The 22,159-nt window shown below is 48.3% G+C and overlaps 6 protein-coding genes and 1 non-coding gene across 7 annotated transcripts; 4 read left to right on the top strand and 3 right to left on the bottom strand.

The window, feature by feature from the left end:
- Window positions 1-222: 222 nt before the first annotated feature.
- FOMMEDRAFT_87108 (uncharacterized protein) lies at window positions 223-2,624 on the bottom strand (the record flags this gene model as incomplete). The annotated part of the gene is made up of 4 exons (XM_007267393.1): window positions 223-1,160; window positions 1,272-1,860; window positions 2,026-2,196; window positions 2,271-2,624. The coding sequence occupies 4 exons, from the start codon at window positions 2,622-2,624 to the stop codon at window positions 223-225; spliced, it is 2,052 nt and encodes a 683-aa protein (XP_007267455.1).
- Window positions 2,625-2,761: 137 nt separating this feature from the next.
- Window positions 2,762-4,453, bottom strand: FOMMEDRAFT_20828 (uncharacterized protein). Its single transcript, XM_007267394.1, has 2 exons — window positions 3,082-4,453; window positions 2,762-3,029 (listed from the first exon to the last, which is right to left on the bottom strand). The coding sequence occupies exons 1-2, from the start codon at window positions 4,424-4,426 to the stop codon at window positions 2,839-2,841; spliced, it is 1,536 nt and encodes a 511-aa protein (XP_007267456.1). The 5' UTR covers window positions 4,427-4,453; the 3' UTR covers window positions 2,762-2,838.
- Window positions 4,454-5,015: 562 nt separating this feature from the next.
- Window positions 5,016-8,218, top strand: FOMMEDRAFT_141224 (uncharacterized protein; the record flags this gene model as incomplete). The annotated part of the gene is made up of 19 exons (XM_007267395.1): window positions 5,016-5,342; window positions 5,392-5,455; window positions 5,511-5,991; window positions 6,058-6,292; window positions 6,354-6,474; window positions 6,550-6,613; window positions 6,717-6,817; window positions 6,884-6,990; window positions 7,046-7,101; window positions 7,160-7,173; window positions 7,239-7,355; window positions 7,410-7,480; window positions 7,550-7,572; window positions 7,626-7,646; window positions 7,703-7,719; window positions 7,782-7,814; window positions 7,873-7,896; window positions 7,946-8,003; window positions 8,072-8,218. 19 exons carry the CDS (start codon window positions 5,016-5,018, stop codon window positions 8,091-8,093), a joined length of 1,956 nt encoding a protein of 651 aa, XP_007267457.1. The 3' UTR covers window positions 8,094-8,218.
- Window positions 8,219-8,468: 250 nt separating this feature from the next.
- Window positions 8,469-13,160, top strand: FOMMEDRAFT_20830 (uncharacterized protein). Its single transcript, XM_007267396.1, has 17 exons — window positions 8,469-9,232; window positions 9,307-9,460; window positions 9,514-9,563; window positions 9,624-9,662; window positions 9,712-9,843; window positions 9,922-10,021; window positions 10,081-10,127; window positions 10,189-10,214; window positions 10,265-10,351; window positions 10,407-10,463; window positions 10,513-10,521; window positions 10,574-10,662; window positions 10,737-10,873; window positions 10,927-10,975; window positions 11,037-11,417; window positions 11,477-12,315; window positions 12,377-13,160. The coding sequence occupies exons 1-16, from the start codon at window positions 8,979-8,981 to the stop codon at window positions 11,738-11,740; spliced, it is 1,875 nt and encodes a 624-aa protein (XP_007267458.1). The 5' UTR covers window positions 8,469-8,978; the 3' UTR covers window positions 11,741-12,315; window positions 12,377-13,160.
- A 1,029-nt stretch (window positions 13,161-14,189) lies between these two features.
- On the top strand, window positions 14,190-14,262 carry FOMMEDRAFT_t45. The gene has a single exon. It is a non-coding gene; the product is annotated as a tRNA-Val (tRNA).
- A 1,395-nt stretch (window positions 14,263-15,657) lies between these two features.
- Window positions 15,658-16,884, bottom strand: FOMMEDRAFT_87365 (phospholipase C/P1 nuclease; the record flags this gene model as incomplete). Its single annotated transcript, XM_007267397.1, has 8 exons — window positions 15,658-15,786; window positions 15,845-15,937; window positions 15,995-16,096; window positions 16,153-16,241; window positions 16,318-16,383; window positions 16,454-16,523; window positions 16,611-16,691; window positions 16,771-16,884. 8 exons carry the CDS (start codon window positions 16,882-16,884, stop codon window positions 15,658-15,660), a joined length of 744 nt encoding a protein of 247 aa, XP_007267459.1.
- Window positions 16,885-19,141: 2,257 nt separating this feature from the next.
- FOMMEDRAFT_141227 (uncharacterized protein) lies at window positions 19,142-21,996 on the top strand. Its single transcript, XM_007267398.1, has 4 exons — window positions 19,142-19,274; window positions 19,323-19,439; window positions 19,505-19,630; window positions 19,698-21,996. The coding sequence occupies exons 3-4, from the start codon at window positions 19,556-19,558 to the stop codon at window positions 21,348-21,350; spliced, it is 1,728 nt and encodes a 575-aa protein (XP_007267460.1). The 5' UTR covers window positions 19,142-19,274; window positions 19,323-19,439; window positions 19,505-19,555; the 3' UTR covers window positions 21,351-21,996.
- Window positions 21,997-22,159: the final 163 nt, after the last annotated feature.

Below are 22,159 nucleotides of genomic sequence, written 5' to 3' on the forward strand. Positions count from 1 at the left end.
TTGCATGACTGTATATCCGGTGAATTGACGAGTTTCACGTGTTGAATGTAAACTAATATACGTTTATAGAGCACGGGACGGAAGTAAAAAAATGTTTCCTCTTGGTATTGAGTAAGACGGATATAACGGTGTTAAGTGCTGTCACCTTTCATTAGCACCATTAAAAGTAAAAACGGAGGCTTATTATTTCTCCTAAGTCCGGTCAACTACAATATGCGCGTGTTACTCAGGAACAAAATCACCACGCATAGTCTCTGCCAAACTCCTTGGTTCGACAACCCAAATTGCTGCAACTTCTGTTTCCATCTTCCCTAAATCCTCCTCTCCTCCGTCTCTTCGCTCACATTGCAAAGCCGAAGTAGAGGCAGCTCTGATCTCCTTCGTACTCTCCCTCACCATCTCTTTCACACTCGCCCGGTTAGCAGTCAACGTCGTCCATTGACGCACCACTCCACGATGCAAGGTGCTCACAGTATGTGTGGTGAGGCGTGCGTTGGTGCGCGTTACAGCTGCACGTTCGATCTCGTTTGAATCTGTGGTAGCATCTGCCTGACGTATCTCTTCTCTGCCGTTGGGTATCGCATCGGGAGCTCTGGATGAAGCTGGAGTAACGGAAGAGAGACAGACTGCGCGCGGATGGAGGGTTGACCCAGAGGAGAGAAGGCGGTTGCATGCGCATTCGAGATTGATCCAGAAAGGATCCAGCGGTGTTTCACCGATTCGAATCTGATTGGGCTGAATGTCCTCATCCACATCTTCAAAAATATGCAGAGGCACTAGGCTTGGAAGCGTATCCCGTGAATGACGCGAGTTGTGCCAGTATGCATTCGCAGCCTCTTCTGCAGAGACATAGGGAATACCGAGGGTCAATTCCTTGTTAGCATGAGGATTGAAGAATAGAGCGCTGGCACGTCGCTTCTCAGCCGGACCACCTATTTTCTCTACAATGTGTAGACAGCGATCCCGCACCTCTTTCGATGTCCAGAACTCTATGCAACTTTTCGTGCAGTTGTGCTCCGCAGGTTCAAGTCTTCCTGCGATCTCGTCAAGAAGGCCCAAGTTTAATTCGCGTAGCACTTGGTTCGCCAGTGCACGCGAGTGAATACTTTCACCTTCCCCATCACTATCAGAGTTGTCAGCACTTCTCTGTCCGTCTGTTCCTTTGCCAGGCCTTTGCTTATTTTTGGCATTCACAGAGGCATTATACGTGTCTTTCTGGGCTGTGGCACGTGCGAGAATCTCCTTCTGTTGCTGTCTGCGTCTGCGTGAACGTGCACGTTCGGCTGGAGTGGGGATATACCTCATGTACGCTTCTTCCGTCGAGGTCGATAGTGGTGCATGTGTTATGTCAGATATGAGTGCGATGAGCACTGAAAGGTCAAGATTAATCTGTCGGGAAGGAACAAGCCGTGATTCGATCTTCACAGAAGTCGTTGATAACTCGGGAGGGATGAGGAATTCGTGCTCGCCGAGAGCAACATCCAGTCCCATTTCGAGGAGTTCTTGGATAGTCTTTGCTATACGAGGGTCCGTTACCGATGAGTCTGATGTAATTGAGAGGTGTCGAGGACCAATGATCCTTAAGCCGAAGTTCTCTAGTGTTTCTAGTGAGTCTACATCTATGAGAAGTCGAGTGAGCCGGAGAGTGATCTTCGTCGGCGCAATTTCATTTGAGTCAGGGGACAAAAGCATTCGGGAAGCTGAGAGAAGCGCACGTCCCATCTGCAAGAGCGAGTTGTCTAGTTTGTGAGGCTCTGGTTTGGTGGCGCAGGAGTTTGAGCAGATACAGTCGCTGTCTTCGCTTTCCGATCCGGTGAGATAGGAGTCGAATTCTCGGAATTCTGCGAGCAATCGAGAGTTCTTGATCCTGAGTAAATGCGCCAAAATAGAAGCGAGTCACCCTCAGTTATTCGTGATAAGATAAACAACTACGTACGTATTAACCCGGATCCAATACAGTCCGGAATTCGCAACGATATCCACCTTAGCGCCTGTCGTTCCTTTCTTGGAGAGCGGTCTTGTCACTGGTTTCGGCAATTCCTTCTCCAATGGCACAGCAAACATTTTATCAACAGCTGCGACTGTTGGAGACGCTCGGACGAGCTCGTTCCACACTGCTATCAGGTACGGTGCATTTGTTGAAAATGTCGATACGTTTGCGTCCCGACTACTGCGAGATTTATGGCGAGCGAGGAACTACTGGATTGGTTGGCCGTGTTTTATCAATATTGAGCTCGCGGAGACATTATTCTAGATCGGAAAAAACTCACCCTATCGATCTGTTCGATGTCGTTGCGTACATTGTCGCGAAGGACACGAAGGCCGGGAGTGCCACTGTCACTTAATAGATGCGAAGAAGTATAGCGGATTGCAGCTCGATCTTTCACTGATCCATTGCGGCTTGAACCATCGCTACTACCGGGAGACGTCTTGCCCGATGCCGCAGATGTGGCGTTATTTCCGTGTTCGCCATCGTCTGGAGCAGTTCTCTCAGTAGACTCAAGGGAGTCAAGGATGTCGATAATAGGCAGTCTCTTCGTGTTGTGCCGGAATCCTGGCAGATGTTCGTGGATAAGCTCAAGTTGACTGCGCAGGAGCTGGAGACTCTCAAGTGAGCTCGCCATTTATCATGAGTCCCCAGTTGAGAAAGGTTGATAATGGTGGTAACAATCAGAAAGGTAGATAATTGTGGTAATAATCCAAGTTTAATAAATATGAAATTCACAATCCACGACGCGCGTTCACAAATGGTGTGCCCCTTCTGAAACTCCGGTGGCGATCTAAAATTAACACATTAACATAAACATACACAAAATTGAGGCTCTACTAGATAGTACACTATAAAGACTGCAGGATAGCTTGACATAATCGAGCGCGCTCCTCTTCAATAGAGGGATTAGGCAGCTCCATGACTGTAACGACCCGAGCAACGCCCCATGCTCCGTTCCCGACTTTCGTGCCACCGAGAACATTCCGGCTGTCCGGAACGACTTCCCAACGAGCGCGTGTTGGCTGAGTACTGGTCTCATCTGGCAAAATATTAGTTAGAGAGAAATGTAGCTAATACTATGTAAGGCTTACAGTGAATGACTGCCGTGTGCGGTTCGTAGAGTCCGTACGAAGGAGCAATAATTTCACGTCGGAGACGCTTATTCCGCGATGCCATGGGGTCATCGTCGACTTCCGGTTCTTCGATTCCTCTAATGGCCTCAGCACGCCCGCGTGCCCATTCTAAGTTTGCCTCGCGAGTGCGTTGCGCCATTACGAACATCCAGTTCTCATCTGACACTCCCTCCCTAGTCAGCATTGCCTTCTTCGCAACATTGAGCGGACCATCGCTGTAAGGGCCAAGACCAGAGCCACCAAATACCGTTGTTGGTCCTCCTGTACGATACAGACCAAGCCCAGAGCGCTCAACTTTGCCCGTCGCCGCGGCGGATGCTTCTGCAGTAGCTGCCTGTTGCTGTTCAAGCAGTTCGGAAGCATAGTCGCCGGCGTTGAGGCCGCGCTCTTTAGCCTCTGCAATGGCTTTGTCTTCGTAGTAGTCGTCGATACCGATACGTCCATCGACAAGCATTTTGGCTCCGTGCAATTTGAAGGCACTCCTTGCGGTGACGAGAGTGACACTCCGTGTTCGCAGGTGGCCACCTAGCTTGCCTATCTCAATGAGATAATCCTTTTCAGCCTGTGTTGCGTTGAGCTTGAGTGCAAATGGGTTGCGTCGGAAATAATATAATGAATCTCGGAAGCCAGATGTACGCGCAGCGTCGATAGCAAGCATGTATTTTCGTTCGGGGTGCCGACCAGGAAGATTGAAGGTCTGCGATTTGAACTGTCGCCCACCGAGCAAATTGCCATTGATATCAATCTTGGTATCACCTTTTGGATCGTCCTCAGTCACGTATGTATCGCCCTCAATAGGAGGTAAAGGTATGCCTTTACGTGTAGTCCGCGGGACTTCGACATCAACTTCCTCAGCAACGGCGGCTTGGCTGCCATTACCATCATCGTCGTCTCCGTCGCTTCCATCAGCACGCTTCGGTAGTCTCAAGGTGATCGTTTCTCCTCGTCCCCGACCTCTGCCTCTTCCCCGACCACTACCTCTCGGACGACCCCGAGGCCGTCCAGTACCAGCGGAAACAGTACCGCGTCCGCTCCCTCGAGGTCTTCCTCTAGGACGACCACGTATTACTGGAGCAGGCGCATCAGATGCAGACTCGTCCACCTCTTTGTCGCCTTCTTCGTCCCTTATTGAGTCCTCTGGCGCGTCGGACTCTGCAGGTACGTCTTCAGCGTCATCGTTTGCAGATTCGCTACTTGCTTGCTCCTCGGCAGCCGCCTCTGAAGGCTCGTCCGGCTCTGGAACAGGTTCCGGCTCCTTTGGCCGTCTTGCTCTGATGATGATTTTTGTGCCGGATTTCTTCATTTTTACGTGAAGGTTGCAGACGACACACGCGTTGGCCAAAGTTTAGACTGACTCAGTGACTGAGTAGACGCGCATACGACGCGTGACATATTGTGACACGAGACACCTCCGCAAAAGGGAAGCACGGTAAATCTGAACTTGAATGCTCGCGGCCGTAAGCATATGATGATCTTTTTCCAAACGACTCTTCAACCGCTATTCTTCCTGTGAGAATAAAATAGAAAACAAGACTCTTTCTCCCCTCGGACCCTCATACGCCTATTCGGAGTTTTGTTCGCTGAGGTGGCAGGCACTTTCTCTGATTTCGGTCCGTTCACCTGGTTGACCGTGTGTAAAATGCGCGAGATGCATGAAAATCTCTCATCGTCGTTGGACCGCTCTCATTTCTTGCTGATAGCTATGTTTATCCTCTGCTTTCCACATGTAGTCCGCTCTACTTGCCCGGTACGAATGGAAATCAAGAAGATAGCTGCCACACGAGTCTCAGAACTATTTGGACAATGCCTCCCTAACTTGACTGAGTTCATGCGAAACTAAGAAGACTATAAAGTGACTATGTCATCGGCCTGGTTGTGTAGGCGTCTACAAGATGCTGCACTACGCACGAGTCTCGTCTCTCTTTCCTGCGCTCACCTTAGCTCTCGCGACCGTGGCATCTGTGGTTCCAACACCAAGGGCCTCAGATCCATGTGCAGCTATTGCTGGGCAGACCTTTGTTCCACCTGCTGATGCACTCGCTTGCTTAAAGACTTTCCCATTCAACGAGACTCTTCGCCAAAACGTCTTGCAGGTCGTCTCGCGTGTCTTTGACTTTTACACTTTCGAGGACTTTTATCTAAATTCTCCACCTCCGTTCCAAGAGTCTACGTCAAATATTAGAGCAGAACTCGCTCGAATAAACAGTACTGACTACGCAGTAAGTCTCACGTAAATCGACTGTGCAACGATCCTCATAATTCCCGCAGACGGACTTCGACTTCAACAAGGACCTCTTCGACTTCACGACTCAATTGAATGATGGCCACACTCGTAAGCAGAAGCACTTCTGTAGCGGCTAGTATATTGACTGACGTCACGTAACAAGGTTGGTTTCCAAGTTGCTATATCACTTTCCAGAACTTGCTTCCCGCCCCGGTAGTAATCCTCGAAGAGGATGGTGAACAGAATGTTTTTGTTGCACCCGACTCGGTCGAGTTTTTCGGATTGCTCGGTTCCGACTTTTCTGATTTCTTCGACTCGATTAACTTTGACTGGCAACGCCTTGCGGGCGCAAAGGTGCTCTCCATTGAGGGAATGGATCCTCTCGACTACATCGACTTTGTAGCGAAAACCGTCTCTGGTAACTTCCTCGACCATGGAGTGCGCGTAAACAGTGTATTAAGCAGCTACCGCATCTCCGGAGACGACTTTTCACAGCGCATCGGCGATCTGGCTGGCCCTCCAATGCCAGTGCAGGAGAACTTAACCTTCAGTCTCATTACTATGAACAGCACCGACGCAGAAACTGTGACGGTCCCATTTTTAGCAGACTTCACAGGCAACTCGTTCACAGATCAGGCTTCTTAGTAGGTCCAATTCTTAATCTCTTGTTTTCTTATTTTAGGCCTCTGATGGCTTTATTTTTGGCGCAGCTGGGAAAATAACTGCGCGGCGAATAGCGCCACCAATGGAGTAGATGCGAAAAGCGGAATTCTCAAGAATGCTGCCCGCCGGAATGGCCGACCTCTAGCAAGGGCCGTTATCAGGGATTCTTCGTCTAGCAATGCGATTGGCCTGCCACCGCAATTCCAGCCGACTCTCCCGCAGGTCAATACTTCTGCAGGAGTTATCAAGTCGTATATTTTGCCTGATAACCAGACTGGCGTGGTAAATAGCGCTTCCTTTTACGTCATGAAGACCATTCCAGTTAAGGACCGAAATATTTTAGATGTTCGTGGGTTCGTTTGAGGGCGACTTCGTGCAGTTCCAGACTGATACAGTCTCCGCGATGAACCACTTCCTCTCTGTGGGTGTCACGCGTCTTCTGATTGACCTTACGAACAACGGTGGTAAATCCGATTTATAATTCTCTTTGTCCTTGTAATCTTCTTCGATCGTCGCGTGCTAACGTTTGCTATTTCTAGGAGGATTCGTGTGCCTTGGACAATTTTTGCACCAGTTCCTTGCTGGCGCGCAGATCGGATATCCGTAAGCTTTTTACCTTTCTGACGATCTGCGCTTCCCTTAGCGATCCCTCCTTGTTCTTTTTAAATTTGGTGCCCTGATGATTGACCTGGTGATTTTTTTATAGAGGGTTCGTGTCGACTAGTCGTGGAAATGAGCTCGCGCAGAAGATTGTAAAGAACGACATTGCGCTTGGTGTTACACAGACATTTTATCCTCCCACCAACTGTCAGTCATGTGAAGTTGTGATAAACATTATTTCTCGTGACTAACTTCGCTTGACCGGACTTACAGGGGCGTTCTTGAATGATACTCCATTTCCTCCGACTATTGATTATAATGATCCCACTGCGCCGTTCACTGTCAACGGAGTCAGCGATCCTACCTCCCAGCGATTCCATGTAAGAAATATCTACGTATTTGATATCGATGCTTAGAGGCTGATTATTCCTCAAGGATATCTGTACGCCATTCAACGTCGACATCCCGGAAACACCACTTATTCCTCTCGAGTATGTAACTTGGGTCTGCTTCTTTTATATAGATTAATAACTGAGCTCACTGTTACAGGAACGTAGCCATCGGTACACCCATTCTCTCGACCCCTTTTATTTTAAGTTTCTGCATTAATCTATTTTGTTGTCTATAGTCAGCAATGGCGACTGCGCGTCCACCTGTGCGATGTTCAGCACACTCATGAACGAGCGGCACGACACCACTATCGCTGTCTTTGGCGGAAAGCCTGGAGAGACCATGGAATTTAAAGGTGCCAATCCAACCAAACGTCGTCAATAGCAGCACAGTACTAATTTGTGAATAGGCATGGCGGGTAATCAAGTCCTTGAGTGGGCTGATATAGATACAGAGATCAAGACAGCCAATTTGAAGGATGTAAGGACATTGAAACGTAGTCGCTTTAAATAAATATATCTAACCTTACATTCCATCTTCGTGATCTAGGACCCCCTTGCCCCTCCTGATCTGTAAGTAAACTTAGTGTCCCAGTGACGTATTCTGACTTCGTCTGGTCGTGAAGCCTTATTGATGGTGACTTCCGGTGAGCTCATACTTTTATAATAGCCTTACTGGACTGCTGATTCGGTATATTGGTAGACACAATTGGAGGACTGGTTCGTCGTGCTTTTGATTGCACTATAGTGGTTTCATCCGCACTCACTGTGCATTGTTTTAGCTTGGAGTTTCCTGGACGAGAATGTACCTATTGGTGAGTCTCGATTAAATTAGGACTGCATGAGGACCATTAATACTTATCAAACCTCCAGCGTACAAGTCTGAGCTTCCGAAACGTGAGTTCTGTTCCTTCAACACTATATTATTCTGCTGACGGAGAAATAGTACGATTCCCGTACACTAAGGATACATTCAATAACCCACAGAACTTGTGGATATTCGCGTGCGTAACTCTCGTTTTCCTACTACACAATAGCGAAATTACTTAATCCCCTTGCTTACCTTGAGCAGCGCTAGCCAGATATTTGGCTAATTGTTCCACCTTCCTCGCGCCCATTCACTCGTCCCGCTACTAGCGACGCACGACAAACTCCCGTCCGCAGTTCATAGTCTCAGTAAGTGATGTGTGTAGCAAGCGCCCTTCGACCTTCAACCCTGGTGCCGAAGATTCGGCAGAGCTTCGTAGTTCTTTTACGTATTTAACTCCGTTTGTTTCATGAGAAAGAAATGAAATTTAAATGCATGACTGTTACTGAGTGTTGAACCAAGGAATCTGATATCCTTCTGTTCCGAGCCGGGCATTCCTCGCAAGCTCCGGTGCAGCCTGACGCGTTCTATAATAATATTCTCAAGCGAACCGGAATAACTCATTGTATTCGCTGCTATTCATACTATCAAGCTGTACGAACAATCTCCGTGGCGCTGGGTAACTCTCACCGATCCATGCGGTCGACTCCTCAGGCACGACCGCATTGAGTTGCAAGAAATTGTAGATCTGGATATACTTAGCCCGGACTCCCACACTCTCTTGATCGAGGCCATACTGTGTGATGGATTGACACACAAATCGGGTTTGACATCAATATTTTATTATTACTTTCGTTGCCCACGTTCGACTTGGCATGAAGTTCCTGGAATAACGTGAGATGGGAATCTGACACATTTCCCGTTCACTCGGAATATGGTTAGCGAGGTTCGCATTTCTGTTGATGCTGGTGTCTCCCGCTACCGTGTTGCATTGACCCTGAGCAGTCGCATCAACGACGGCCGGAACGGCCTGGACAGTCGCCAAAGTCGCGTTTCATCGTGCTGCATATAAAGGAGTCGTGGTCAGGATACTTGAGAGCTTCGGCCTTCGGCTGGTTAGTCTATCAAACGTCAATCACCTAACCATCAACTATCAAGCCAAAGAACCAGGATGTCGAGCTCGCTCCTCAAGTACTTCGCTTTTGCTGGTATAGTGTTGGACTTGGTGACAGTGTCCATTGCTTGTTCTGGTGACGAACACGGCCTTCATGGTCATTTACATGACCGGAGAGCGTTCTCCACGGGTCCAATCGCGCCGCCAACTAGGCCGCTTGTATGGGGAGACGTGAATGTCATCCATACGACGGATACACATGGATGGCTACTGGGACATCAGAAGGCTTCTGCTCCGGAGCCTAATTACAGGTATGGTTTCCATGTTGAACTGGTCCGAACTGATTGGGTTGTTTTGACTGACGGCGATGGTGTTCGCATTGAAGTGGAGACTTCGGCGACTTCGCGTCTTTTGTTACACATATGCAACAAATTGCGCTTGAGAAGGATGTTGACCTTCTTCTGGTTGACACTGGAGACTTGCATGATGGGACGGGACTCTCGGATGGGTTTCCGCCTGGAGATATTGATGGACACGAAGTGAGCGAGACAATTGCAGCCTTGTGAAACAAGTTCTGACAAAGTTCCTTTAGTCGGACCAATTCATCAAGCAGTTACCATACGACGTCCTATCAATAGGAAAGTGAGTAAGCGCCCGTGGTTGTATTGCATGCATCTCATTCAGTGTCCTGCATCAATCTAGCCATGAACTGAGCGACGGTTATGCGGTTGCACTTGACATGTGAGTATCTCGATCCCAAAGGAGTCACCTAGTCTTATACAAATGGCAGGCACACCGATTTTGCGCCATTCTGGAAGGGACGCTACTTGACGTCGAACGTGAATATCACTGTGTTTGACGAGAACCAGAACCCGGTCAGCGTCCCAATTGGAGAGCGCTTCGTTAAGTTTACGACGCGGAAGTAAGTGGTGCTTATAGTCGTTCCTTCATGGAGGAAGATGGCATGCTTATAGCATGACCCTGTTTCCAAATCATGTAGGGGAAGGAAGGTCACGTCCCTCGGAGTCTTGTTCGACTTTACCGGTAATGCCCCAAACACGACGGTCCAAAAGGTGGAAGATATGGTAAATGAGCAATGGGTATGTCACTGCTAGTCGAATAAGTTGGTTTAAACGCGTGACTTTCTTTTGGTGAACAGTTCAAAGATGCTATTGCAGATGAACCTGACTTCTTCCTACTCATCGGGTCGGTGCACATTTTCAAGACTTTGTGACCTGCAAATGCTTCAGATCTAATCGTAACATAGCCATATGCCCGTCTCCCGTGACAACTGTAAGTCACCGAAGACGTGTTTGTACACCTCCTAAGATATTGCAATGCAGGGCCGACCGTCTTCAACGCTGTCCGAGCCGTTCATCCGGCTACGCCAATATTGATCTTCGGTGGCCATACACATATTCGGGATTGCGGTAAGGGTATTTTTGCATACAGGCACTCGAGATTTGTTGTCTCAAAACGACATAGTGCAACTTGATGGACGGTCGATGGCACTCGAAAGTGGACGTTACATGGAGACGATTGGTGAGTTTATGGATTTTCAAGTTGAACGATTTGCTAATGCATCGGACAGGATGGATGAGTAAGTGAGTTTCGGCTCTGTGTGAGACTTCCGCTTATCAAGTATGGTATAGGCGTAGACCTCGACGAATCCAATCGCAATGGCACAAACAACCTAACTTTCACGAGGCGATATCTTGATCAGAATCGTGTTACGTATGAGGTATTCAGGCTCACTAGTACGATAACGAGCGTAACAGTGCTAATTCCTTATCCTTCTCATTCCCTTGAACGAAGTTCCACTCGGGACAAAGTAACCAGACCTTTGATACACAAGCAGGAGAAGCGATCACTGCCGGAATGAACCAGCTTGCCGAGAGATTCGACCTTTCATTCCAGTTTGGCACCGTACCACATGATTTCCTTTTGACGAGGTACGAGGTTCTGTCTAGAATGGGGAAACAATAGTTTTGAACGGTTTGGACAGGGCACCGTTCCCCTCAAATGATTCCTTGCTCTCCTTGTTCATTCAAGAGGTACCCTTTATCTATTCTTGTCACCTTTCAGAGAGTCTCCAGCTGACGCTTTCCGGTCCAGGCAGCTCCCGTTGCATTGGCTATCAACAACTCTCGCACAGGAATCCCGAACGTCATGATAACTAACTCTGGTTCACAGCGTTTCGATGTCTTGCAAGGCCCGTTTACAAAGAACGACCAATTCACAGCTTCTCCATTTGCTGATTCGTTCCTGTTCATCCCGAACGTACCAGCTGGCGTCGCGAATCAAGTCCTCCCGGCATTAAATCAACAGGGTGCGCAGGAGAAACGCGCAATACTCGAAGGCCGTGAAGAGGAATTATATAGGCGAGGGTTCGTCGACGAGCGCTACTTTGCATGGCTGAGGGAGATGGCCGAAAGGGAGGGAGCACTTGAAAAAAGGGCGGCAGGAAACTTGACGTTGGGATATGTTACTTCGGATGTGCGTATAAACATGCTTTCTCGTCTCGGTGCGTACTCATGAAGTGCACGACATATCAGGCGTGCCCAGGAGTTGGAGATGATGTGCCTCACACGCCACTTCCCTTCTTCTCCATTCCGGACTTCATCGGCTCCGTTCCACCAAACGTCACTGACGATACGCCTATTGATCTTGTCTTTGTCGATTTCATCGAGTCGCAGCTTATTGGAATCCTGAACATGGTGTCGAATGCAACGACGTTTACATCGGCGGAGGTACAGCCGTACAGTCCGATCCTTGCGAATCAGGTGTTAGGTGTCTTCGCACAAGCTGCATGGAATTGAGGTGTTGTCTCACGATACTGATGACAGAAAAGACACATACGGTCTTGCACGGTATGCCCGTGGGTGCGTGTTAATGCTGTAGGATATGCATTCCGTAATAGCTTTTGAGCACATGCAATATGAACTCAGAATTTGCAACTCCTATCCTGTCACATTATGTGGAACATCAACGAGGGAAATTGTCCTGGACGCGACACGAGTCAAATGATGATGAAGCAATTATATTGCACTATCATTCTTCGGCATGCTTCGTCCCAGACTCCTGGTCATCATCCTTCTCCGAGGAAGATTGAGGACTTTCATCTTCCGACTTTCTATCATCCATCCCCTCAAGGTGCTCTGTCTTGACCTGTTCAGCTTGAGCTATTTCGGCTTTATTCTGTCGTTTCCGAAGTCTCCTCCTTTTCTTCTTTTCCTCAGTTGGAGGGAGCGGACCTTGAAACGACAGAAAATCACCATCGCCTTGTCCCACATGTTCTTTAAGTAATGAGTTCAGGTTTACACGCGCGTTCTGTACGACAGAGGCACTGTGAACGAGGCGGGCATAGTCAGATGGACGAATGGGTGAAGTAACTGTTGATAAATACATTATTAGCGGAAGGCATGGAATTTCCAGAGGGGATCTAATGCATACCTTGTGAGGGTACATCCTTGTCAGTATTAGGATTTGGAGTTGGACTGGACTTGTAGAGTGCTTCGAGTCTTTTGCCAACGCGTTCCAGCGTTTCGGATGATGCGAGTCCATTCATGCTTGCTGCTACGAGGACACTTTTCCAATTCAATGGAGCCAGTCGACAACGTAAAATAGGATCAACCCGAGGAACAAGAGCAGAACAAGCGGAGAGCACAGCAGAAAGGTGTTCCGCTGTCGATGCGGCAAGAGCTCGACTTCCAATTTCATCAAGTTCATCTTCCTCGAAGTCCACATCTGCTTCTGAATCGGAATGCTCAGGAGAGGTAGAGGCAGTAGAGGCAGTACGCCGCTGCTTAAGGACCTGAGACGCGATGTATTGTACTTCGTCCGCTAGACTCCATTCGGGGAGATATACGTCGCCTGCGAGAAGAGGCCAGCGCGTCCATTTGTCAGTCGCCGAACGTTTTCTCTTCTTCCCCGCGTGACGTACGGTTCTTCGAGTCTTGCCTTTGACTGTGTCTGAATGCTCTCCGACCGAGCTGCTGTTTTCATTTTCACTTATCTGAGCACTCGAGGTATCATCTTTGACTGGTGCGGAACTAGGTGGAAGGCTCGTTGCTCTATGCTGTTGATCCTCTTCATCTTCCAAATCTGATAGATCTAATTCGCTGTCTTCCTCCTGCACCTGACTGGACTGTGGAGGAAGTTGGGAGAGGTGCGCTGAGAGGTCAAGAGTATGCTGAGTCCGTAAAGCGCGTAGAAGCGATGCGTACTCCGTAAGTTCACTGTGTAATGCCGTAGGGACGCGCTTGGATTTCGACATCGCGGCGTAAAACATGAACGCGAGTCGGAATCAGAAATGACCATCGCGACGTCACGTTACCCACATCATGTGAATCGTGCGAAACACCACAGCTGTACAGCACCATGGGGTTTTATGACGATCAGTACCCCACATGCAAACTCCTTCAAGTGATCTCTCTTGACGATTCACGTAAGTTAACTGTGAACTCTTCTCTCAGTGCTAATTACTGACTCATTGACACTGTGTATTGTAGAATGAGAGAAAAATGGAAGAAAAAGCGTTCTAGGAGGCTGAGAAAGAAGAGGAGAAAGATGAGGGCGCGTTCCAGTGCGTATTACACTTCTTCCTCGGCGTTTTCATGGGCAAAGAAGCTAAACGTAGCTCCCTGTGTTATTTTCAGAGTAATCACTTCACACTATTGTGATGGCTTGCAGGCGTTGATGCCTTATAGTCCGTAATGTGCAAATCCTGTCCCGGAAAGAGGTGGAACTGCTACTTGGCAATCTGGTTTCACGTCGTGCACGCCCCCACCGTAATGTGAAAACCGGTCCCGAACCACTCGCTCTTGATCAATTAAAGCATTCATGTATGCGTAGTATTTTGTCCACTGTCTTGCTCCTTGTCATATGCATACATATTAGTCGTGGTTGTTTTGATATGCTAAGTAATCCAAGAGTTCGTGCAAACGTGGTTATGTTAAGAGTACCTCTAAGTTCGGTTGGAATAACGGTGCTAGAATACAGCCGGTTCGTGCAAGCCGTGGAGGTGTTGAGATATATTTAATCCCAGTTGGATGTTGACGTTCAGAAACATCCTGTACCACATTGTCGCCCTTTTCAGTGTCAACGTGTTCATTGGCGCAGTTGGCAATGCTCATATTGTCATAGTCTGAGTAGCAGTGTGAATGAAGCAGGCTCTATTGCAGAGCACCTCAGAACATCTCTGTTTTGGATTGTATTGCCTGTGAGTCATAATCAGGTCATATACACTGTGTAACACAGCTTTAGTAAGACTCACTGGTCTAGCGGTTATGATTTCTGTCTAACACACAGAAGGTTCCTGGTTCGATTCCAGGGTGAGTCACTAGTCTTCTATTGAAAAATATGTTTTTTGTCCTCTACGTTTACAGTTCTGGCCTTTACTAAAGAAGTAGCCGAGGGGTACTAATTCAATTCCCAACAGATTCAATGAATTATCTTTGCTTCTAGCAGGTGCATGCACAATATACATTTGTAGAATATATAATATTAACAATTGATGGCACTTGACACTTTGATAAGGTAACCAATAGGAATAGGTTTAATTCTACAGATGCAGAAATGTGCTAGTGGCTTGTGTGTACATCCAAATAGGTCATTCTCTTGCCAAAGCTATAGTATGTACAGCATAGACTCCTAAAATTGTATTACAATCTAAAGCTATGCATACATGGTAAGGTTGGGAAAATATAAACTCAACCAACTGTGATGCAGCAGTACTAGCCTCTTTTGGGCCATACAATGATGGACAAAATAACTTCCTCAAATAACCTCAAATGAATATTTGGGCAATATAGAATTGTAGAGGACATCTGTAGCTACAAATGTATGTTTTTATTTTTCAAAAATATTAAGTACACATTTTTTTATTTCCTAAGAAAACTTTTTTTGTTAAAATGGTCTAAAATTGCATTTTAATGAGTTTGAGCACTACTTAAAAATTTTCGACCCAGATTTTTGCCGCTTATATAATACCGAAAGTTACGTAATATTAATAATAATAATACATTTGTCAGCATTTTTTAAAGTAATTTTTTCCAAACACTTAGAAAGTTGAACAAACACTATATAACTGTTTAAAAACTAACTTTAGACATTAATAATTGTATCTGAATAAGTTTTGAACTTGCTAGAGCCAATAAAACAAAGTCAATTTTTTCTGACCTAGAAATTTTTGCTGTAGGGTCCTTCCAAAAGGAGTATGTGGCTGTGCCGTGACTGATGTGACAGGTTGGTTGAGTTTATGTTTTCCCAACCTTATGCATGAACGACATTCACATCCCTGTACTATCCAACCTAGCCTTCCTAAGGCAAATTCGTCGCACCATCAAAGATGACGTTGAGCCATGCTGCGAGTCGGAAGCCTTGCTTAGCAATTTGGAGGTTAATCTAGTTGAAGAGAATCGTTATTCCGAGATTTAATTCATCGTGATATTTAAGGGAGAGAGGAGGAGAGGGAGGACGTACGATTGGAATGGCATTATTGAAGTAGGTTCCTGTGCAGAGGTCTTGACCTGTTTGGCTTCCGCTCATTTGAACGAGGGGAGGAACGTCCACGCTCGTGTATTTGGTAACGAACCCGAACTCGCTTGTCCGTTGATTTGGGCTCAGGAGTCAAATGCTTTTGACTGCGTGCGTTTCCACTGCATTTATTTTTCTCATCTTTTCGTGCGATGCGCTAATATTTATTGATGTCGGCAAATAGACGGATGTGTTCGACTTAGGAAGCGATGAAAGAGAGAATGTCGTCTCGGAGGTTGTCTGATGAAGAAAGAAGTCGGCGGGTGATGGTTTGGGTTGTTGAGGAGCAGGAGATCCAGGAGGCTGCTTCGGATTTGAAGTCGCCAGACTAAAGGACAACGATGTACAAATTAAATGAGTTCTGGATAGGAGGAAATGAAGGTTACCTTGATAGACTCGGTGAGTGAAGCTGCCCATGCTGTAACGCTCCCGTCGAAGTTTGCGTCGAGCATCGTCTCGATCATGCCTGTGTCCCACGTCTAATATGGGCGTCAGCATGAATCCCATCAAATTCAGAAGGAAAAGAAAGGACATACTGCGTGTAAATTGGTCTTCTTCCCACCACAGACAGCATCGATATCGTTCCCGCCGACTTCAAGCGCTTCGACGTGAAGAGGTTGACCGATGTCTCCTAGGAACTGCATAACAATATAAGTAGACTGTACATGTCATATATTGCTTAGAAGGGGCGTACGTGGTCGATGAACATGAGTGCTTGCTGACGCTGTGTGAAAGAAAGGGATGTATCTGTCACACGCTGAGTGTAGTTTGCTATTGCCGTCACTGCAGTAAATCAGAGCCCAATTCCAATGTTTAGCTGCAAAGAACTCATGGAACCGGTGGACAAGGAAATACTAACGGATACAGCCCGTATTTCCGCAGTCGCGGTCTTCATTGACAGAGCATTGACCGTTGAGTGGGTCGTCTGTCGGTAGAGTAACCAAGAGCAATACGATGTTAGGCGTGCAATGCAAAAGGAGAGGATAATTCCTCACCTTCGGCGTCAATAAAGTGGAACGGTGCGGTAAACTTGAATGCCGCTTCTGAGCGAACTGTGTCTGCCCACTGTGCAGTACAGAAATTTCAAATTCCGAATGTGAAAGGAGATGTGCTTTGAGAAAGTTGTTTACAGATGTTTGATAAACAACGTACAGGACCGGCCGGACCAAGCGAATGGTTGAACGATGCGTCGATTGTATTTTGGACAAACGAGAGTGCACCAGAGGATAGGAACTTTGGTAAGACAGGACGCGGACAAAAGCCAAAATCAAATCAATAACGAAGTTACGAAGGACGAAGAGAGCAGACGTACATCCATAGCAACGAACCCCACCGCTTCATGTCCCATGGCGCCCCACGCGTAGGCACCGAGAGGGACCGACGCGGAGAGACCAAGCCCGAGTGCGACTTTGGAGAGGGAAAGCATTGGTGCTGCCGAGGAGCGAGGATGCGCAGAAAGACGCTGGAGCGGATTTATGAAGGAGTATCTTCAGGCTTTTATCTGTGCCCCATGGTACGCATGAGAATAAGCAGCGGGCGAGGCAAGTGTCCATGCGGTGTCATGTTAATTTGATCATCGAAAAGGCTATTTTGAGATACGGCACGCATGCACGTTCATCTGTCTCATATGTTTCCGGCCAGGTACTAGATTTGCGCCGAGGATTGGCGAAGCGACCTCGAGAGAGAAGCGTGGGCAGCATGTGCGCTGCCAGTGTGCCGATGCAGAAGTCACTCTTTGCTGCTACTACAGTGATACTGATACTGTAGCACGTTGCTATCTCGGGTATGTTTGGTAGAGATGGCGGAGTAATCATACGTCGATCACATGTCGATCATATGCTCAACTTGGGTCGGCAAGGTATGAGCCGCGAAACAGCGAGGTAAACGAGAAATGCGCCTAGAGGGACCCACAGTTGGTCGGAGTACGACAATCAATGACACACGATGAAGATATGAAAAGAACAACGAAGGTTGATAGAGTGATGATACGCAGGGCTTCTCTATCATCTCCGCGACGACACTGGACGCATGATCTGATTTCAAACGTCCAAGACGCCCGAGCTTGTAATTGTGAGGCATTTTTGGGTACACGTGAATAAATGGCGAATACTGCGCGAATGGCAACGGCGAATATCAGAAGTGCCCGTGGACGGAGCGTGGGACTGGAGTCTCTTCCATGCCCAGCCAAGTCCGACAGCGGAGAGAAAACTTGACACGAAAATTGACAGTCATTTCCCCCTTAGTCTTCGTGCGATTTAATGAGAGGGAAGAAGGGAGCCGCCGGATCGAGCAATGCGGAATCAAAAAAGGCCTTGGAAAGTACTTATGATGGAGTGATCGGAGGAGAGATATGACAGAGTGCAAAAGGGGCAAGACGGAGATGGCGGAGGAGCTGTGAAAATCAAAGAGGAGGATCGGAGGAAGGGTCGCGGACAAAGCAAACGATGTAAGGACTAGATTGCTGCAGAGAAGAGCCGGTGGAGTGCGGATGAAACGGCGCCCACTACTAGTACTAAACAGAAAACAAGAAGATGCCCGTTTATGGAACTTTGGAAGCTTTCACGCGCCCGTTATGGCAATGCAGCAGAGTGACCCGGGTGCAGTTCGATCCGACTACTGAGCAACCGTCGTCTCACACGCATTCCATTCTCCCCTCCTCTTTCCTCGCTCTCCTCTTTTTCTTCTTCTATCCGCGCACATACCCACCGCTATTCCTGCCACCGCTAATCACGTCGACAACGACGACTGCCACGAAACTTATTTGCCCTCGGCAGTTCTTTCTCTGCCGACGCCGACAATACTAGCCAGTTGCGTCGCGGTTCTGTATGGCCGACGGCGGCGCACCCAGCAACTCCCCGCCCCCGCTCAATGCCAGTTTAATCGTCGGCCCGCTCCTTGTCGCTAATTCTCTAAACTGGGCATTATGGGGAATCTTATCCGTCCAGCTCGCTTTTTTTGTCCGCGACATCCGACGACGACGAAAAGCCACTGGGCTGCCCGACGCAGAACGAGGCGTGTCTGAGGCGCATGCAGACAAACGCTTTGGGTTCCGGAGGAAGAATGCCAATACGAGCAAGAGTGCGTTTGCGGATGACGATGTCAATCCGTGGAGGAAGACGTTCGTTGCTCCACTCGCGGTGCCCTCAATCAGCGCATATCCATCCCAGCACTCTCGACAACGAAGTAGTCGGAGCGTTCCCTCGTCCTTTGACCCCTACTCCCCCACCGCCGTCCATCCTTCCCCCGTCGATGCCGACTCTAGTTCCATTCGTTTTCCGTCTTCAAATTCCTTTGATCCTCCCTCCATATACCTGAGCCTGGCGCTGTATTCACTCTATGTGTTCATATGTGCACACACTGCGCTGGAGACGGCGCAGTTCTGGCGAGTTGCTGTTGAGGCGTGGGGAACTGGCCCTTCCGATTTGGGCCCTCGATGGCTGGGACTCGTACTTGCAGATTGCATCGGTCCCATTAGTGAGTTTTTTTCAGGTTTAATTTCCGATTTATTGTGCGGCGCTGACACAGCTGCCTTTCTTTCCAGTATTCGCAATCGCTGTCGCATACTTCATTTACGTCTTGTATTTTTCACCCTCCAACACTCGGATGCGCTCAACCGGTCCAGCGCTCCGGCCGCTCTCGCTAAAGAGCAAAGCCAATGTCCTTCCCGAACCTTATTCGTTTCCTTACCCTCAATCGCCTTCATCCTCCCTCCCATCACCCCGGCACCGTTTTTGGCGACCGGCCCTCTTAGAACCGGCACTGCTTGCCATAGTAGCTCTTGTAGTGACTGTGTGTGGATTTGTGGATTGTGCAAGGGTGAGTCATGCCAGTTGCTTTCGGTTCCTGTGTGCTAAATATAGATAGTTGTTCAAGGAGTCACCACCGCCAGGGGCACCGGTCCAGCTGGATGCTGTTTTACTCATTTGGTTCGCTGGACAACTTGCGATTGATTTGTTGCTTTGTGTGCTGCTGTGTCGCTCGGTTCGTCACTCTGACCTTTCCACGTGATTCTTGTATTAATTATGATATGATATACTTTGTTGCAGCTTGGCTCTAGACTGACTAGCGGCTCATGGATAGCCCGAGTCGTGCGTTTTATGGGTGAAGCGGGCGGTACGCAACTCGTCGTTGTGTTCCTGGCACTTGTCTTGATTGTTTCGTGGAGAGGCGGGGTGAGTCTATTTTTGCATTTAATCATTAATTTTTCTTGATTAACGGAACAACTTTGTTCCGACGTAGAAACCGCCCTCGACGCTTACGATGGTGGCGCCTGCACTGCTCCCTGTGATTTATGCGAATACAGTGCTCTTACATACCGCGTCTACGTATCTTCGTCCCACGCTTGAGATGTCGTCACCACGGACGCCATCAAAGACCGTTCGGAGCAAGTTTGAGGATATTGAGATGGGTTTGCGTGGGTCTAGTAATCGTTCGCCGGCACATGTCGATCTTGCCGGCGCAGCTGCCGCTGCAGAGAGCGCGTATTCAACAACTGTGGATTCGACTGATGGCGGCGCGACGCTGCGGGCGAAGGCAATGGCGTATGGTCGTGAGAAGGAGGCAGCAGCAGCATCGGGTTCTGCTGCTCCTGCACACGTGCATCTGGAACGCGATACGATCGGTGAAAGCTCGACTAGTAACCTTTTGAACAATGCTGCTGGCGGGACTGCGAGTGCGAGTGCAAACGCAAGTGAGACCGCTAAGATGAGGGCACCATCAGTACGTAGTGGTGTGAGTACAGCATTGTCCCTGGAGTTGCCAACTTTCAGACGCGGTCGTGCACGTTGGACATCCGGCTACCCTGTGGATGTTGAGAGTGGGAGCGAGGGGAGTGATGAGTGGGACGAGGAGATCGAGTTTGATAGTGAGGAAGACGGAGGCGGAACGTGGGATTATGGGTTTGCGAACACGGAGAGGGAGAAGGAACGTGCGGCTGCAGCTACGATGCTTGCAGGTGCAAATAGTCTCAGCCCGAACGATACAGGGACAAGGATAGGTGTGCAATGTGGTGGTAGGAATCCATGGCAGAACTTTACACGTCAGCCTGGTAAAAGAAATTCGTACCCTGCCGGAGGATCTTCTCGACCATCTAGTTGGCGACGGACTGTGCATCCACTTGCGACATCTACGAATGCAGGGGACGGAGATGCAGAGGCAGATGAGAATGACGATACATTGTCGATGCTGTCATCAACATCAGCGGGAAGACGAAGAAGATATTCGCACCATCGTCCACCGAAACGTCCCCAAGGACCGTCGTTTAGCAAGCCGAAACCACTGCACCGACTTTTACCACGGGCGCCTCTACCTCCTCCCTTACCAAGTACGAGTTCCGCGAACGCCTCGACTGATTCGGTCTACCTCACCGGTGGTGGAGGCGGAGGATTAGGTTCACCCGCAGGTTCTGTGTTGGTCATTGGACGAGGGAATTTGATGCGCGAACCGAGCATTGCAGAACAGAGTATAAATGCTGCTGCGAGTGTTGCGGCGACCCGCGCGAGCACAGGGAGTATGTGGAGCACGTTTAGCTATACGTATCCCCGGCCGTTTACCCTCCCGGACTTAGACGTGGACTTACAAGGAGGGCTGGGGATATCTACTGAAGGAAGCGGCGATGGAGTTGTTGGGGGAAGTACAGGTGTAAATGGGAGAGGATCAGGTGAAGGGACAAGGACCGGGGAGTCCGATTTGGGTGCAGCACTTGCATTGAGTTCATTAAGCGGCTCCGGTTCGGGAGTGGGAGACTCAAATGCACCACATCCGTATTCTGCCGCCGCTGCAGGTGTTGGAGGGAGCAGTGCTGGGGTGGACACGCAGGAGGGTACAGCGAGAAGAAGGTGGAACGTCCATCCGTTGAAGAGAATTGCAGATATGGGGAGGTTGAGATCTTGATTTTCCTTGAGTCCCTTGATTCGGGAGTGTTTTGGACTCTTCTTTTTGGTTCTGAGTCGAATTGATGGAGATGGAGGCCTAGCGCTTGCATGCATTTCTTCACTCTCGTTTGAATCTTGCCTTGATCGTTTAACCAAATTTTTTAAGCATTTTTCATCTTATTTCCTTGCTTGTTCTCCAACTAACAACTCACATTGTACACATGCATGCACGCCCACCTTTACTTTCTCGCCTGTCCTTTTACTGTCCTTTGTTTTTGTCACCATGTTCTGTCTCAACTGGAGCCCTCTAACCGGTTATTCTTCCTTTCGTCTTCATCCTCCGCAAGTTCGGAACGCAATTCGGCATTCGACCAACGTTTTACATTTTTCTCTTCTCCTAGGTTTTTTTGCCCCCGTAAGTCTTCGCGTATATATACCTTCGTGCAGCCTCTTCCTTTTTGCATTTTCTTCCGGTGAGGCTGCATTCTTAATCTCTTGCTTTCCAACTGATCAATCATTACTTACCATACGTTTCACAATTCCTCACGCTCACGCACCCCCCAATTAACGAAAAATCCGTACTACTACAGCAATGCTTGATTTTGATTTTCCTTTTCTCGCTTTCTTATGATTGGTGTAGTACTGGATGTGTAGCTTTATCTCCCCTGTGTTGTCTGTTTTTTAAACAGATATTTCTTTGTTTTTCTTTTCTATGTTGTTTTTGAGTTTATTCCTTGTTTTTTGATAGCGTACAATTCTGATACTCGGTTATCTTCAGTTTATTCTCCGTCTGTGTTTTTCTTCTTTGTGCTACAGTAGGAGGGAACG

The sequence above is a fragment of the Fomitiporia mediterranea genome, assembly GCF_000271605.1.
Source record: "Fomitiporia mediterranea MF3/22 unplaced genomic scaffold FOMMEscaffold_7, whole genome shotgun sequence".
Classification (NCBI taxonomy): domain Eukaryota; kingdom Fungi; phylum Basidiomycota; class Agaricomycetes; order Hymenochaetales; family Hymenochaetaceae; genus Fomitiporia; species Fomitiporia mediterranea.

Coding starts and splice junctions, on each gene's coding strand:
- FOMMEDRAFT_20828 (XM_007267394.1), bottom strand. CDS start 4,426: ATGAAGAAATCCGGCACAAAAATCATCATCAGAGCAAGACGGCCAAAG. Junction 3,030..3,081: donor GCACACGGCAGTCATTCACT/GTAAGCCTTACA, acceptor ATATTTTGCCAG/ATGAGACCAGTACTCAGCCA.
- FOMMEDRAFT_20830 (XM_007267396.1), top strand. CDS start 8,979: ATGTCGAGCTCGCTCCTCAAGTACTTCGCTTTTGCTGGTATAGTGTTG. Junction 9,844..9,921: donor GTTAAGTTTACGACGCGGAA/GTAAGTGGTGCT, acceptor CAAATCATGTAG/GGGAAGGAAGGTCACGTCCC. Junction 10,874..10,926: donor CATGATTTCCTTTTGACGAG/GTACGAGGTTCT, acceptor CGGTTTGGACAG/GGCACCGTTCCCCTCAAATG.
- FOMMEDRAFT_141227 (XM_007267398.1), top strand. CDS start 19,556: ATGGGTGAAGCGGGCGGTACGCAACTCGTCGTTGTGTTCCTGGCACTT. Junction 19,631..19,697: donor TTGTTTCGTGGAGAGGCGGG/GTGAGTCTATTT, acceptor GTTCCGACGTAG/AAACCGCCCTCGACGCTTAC.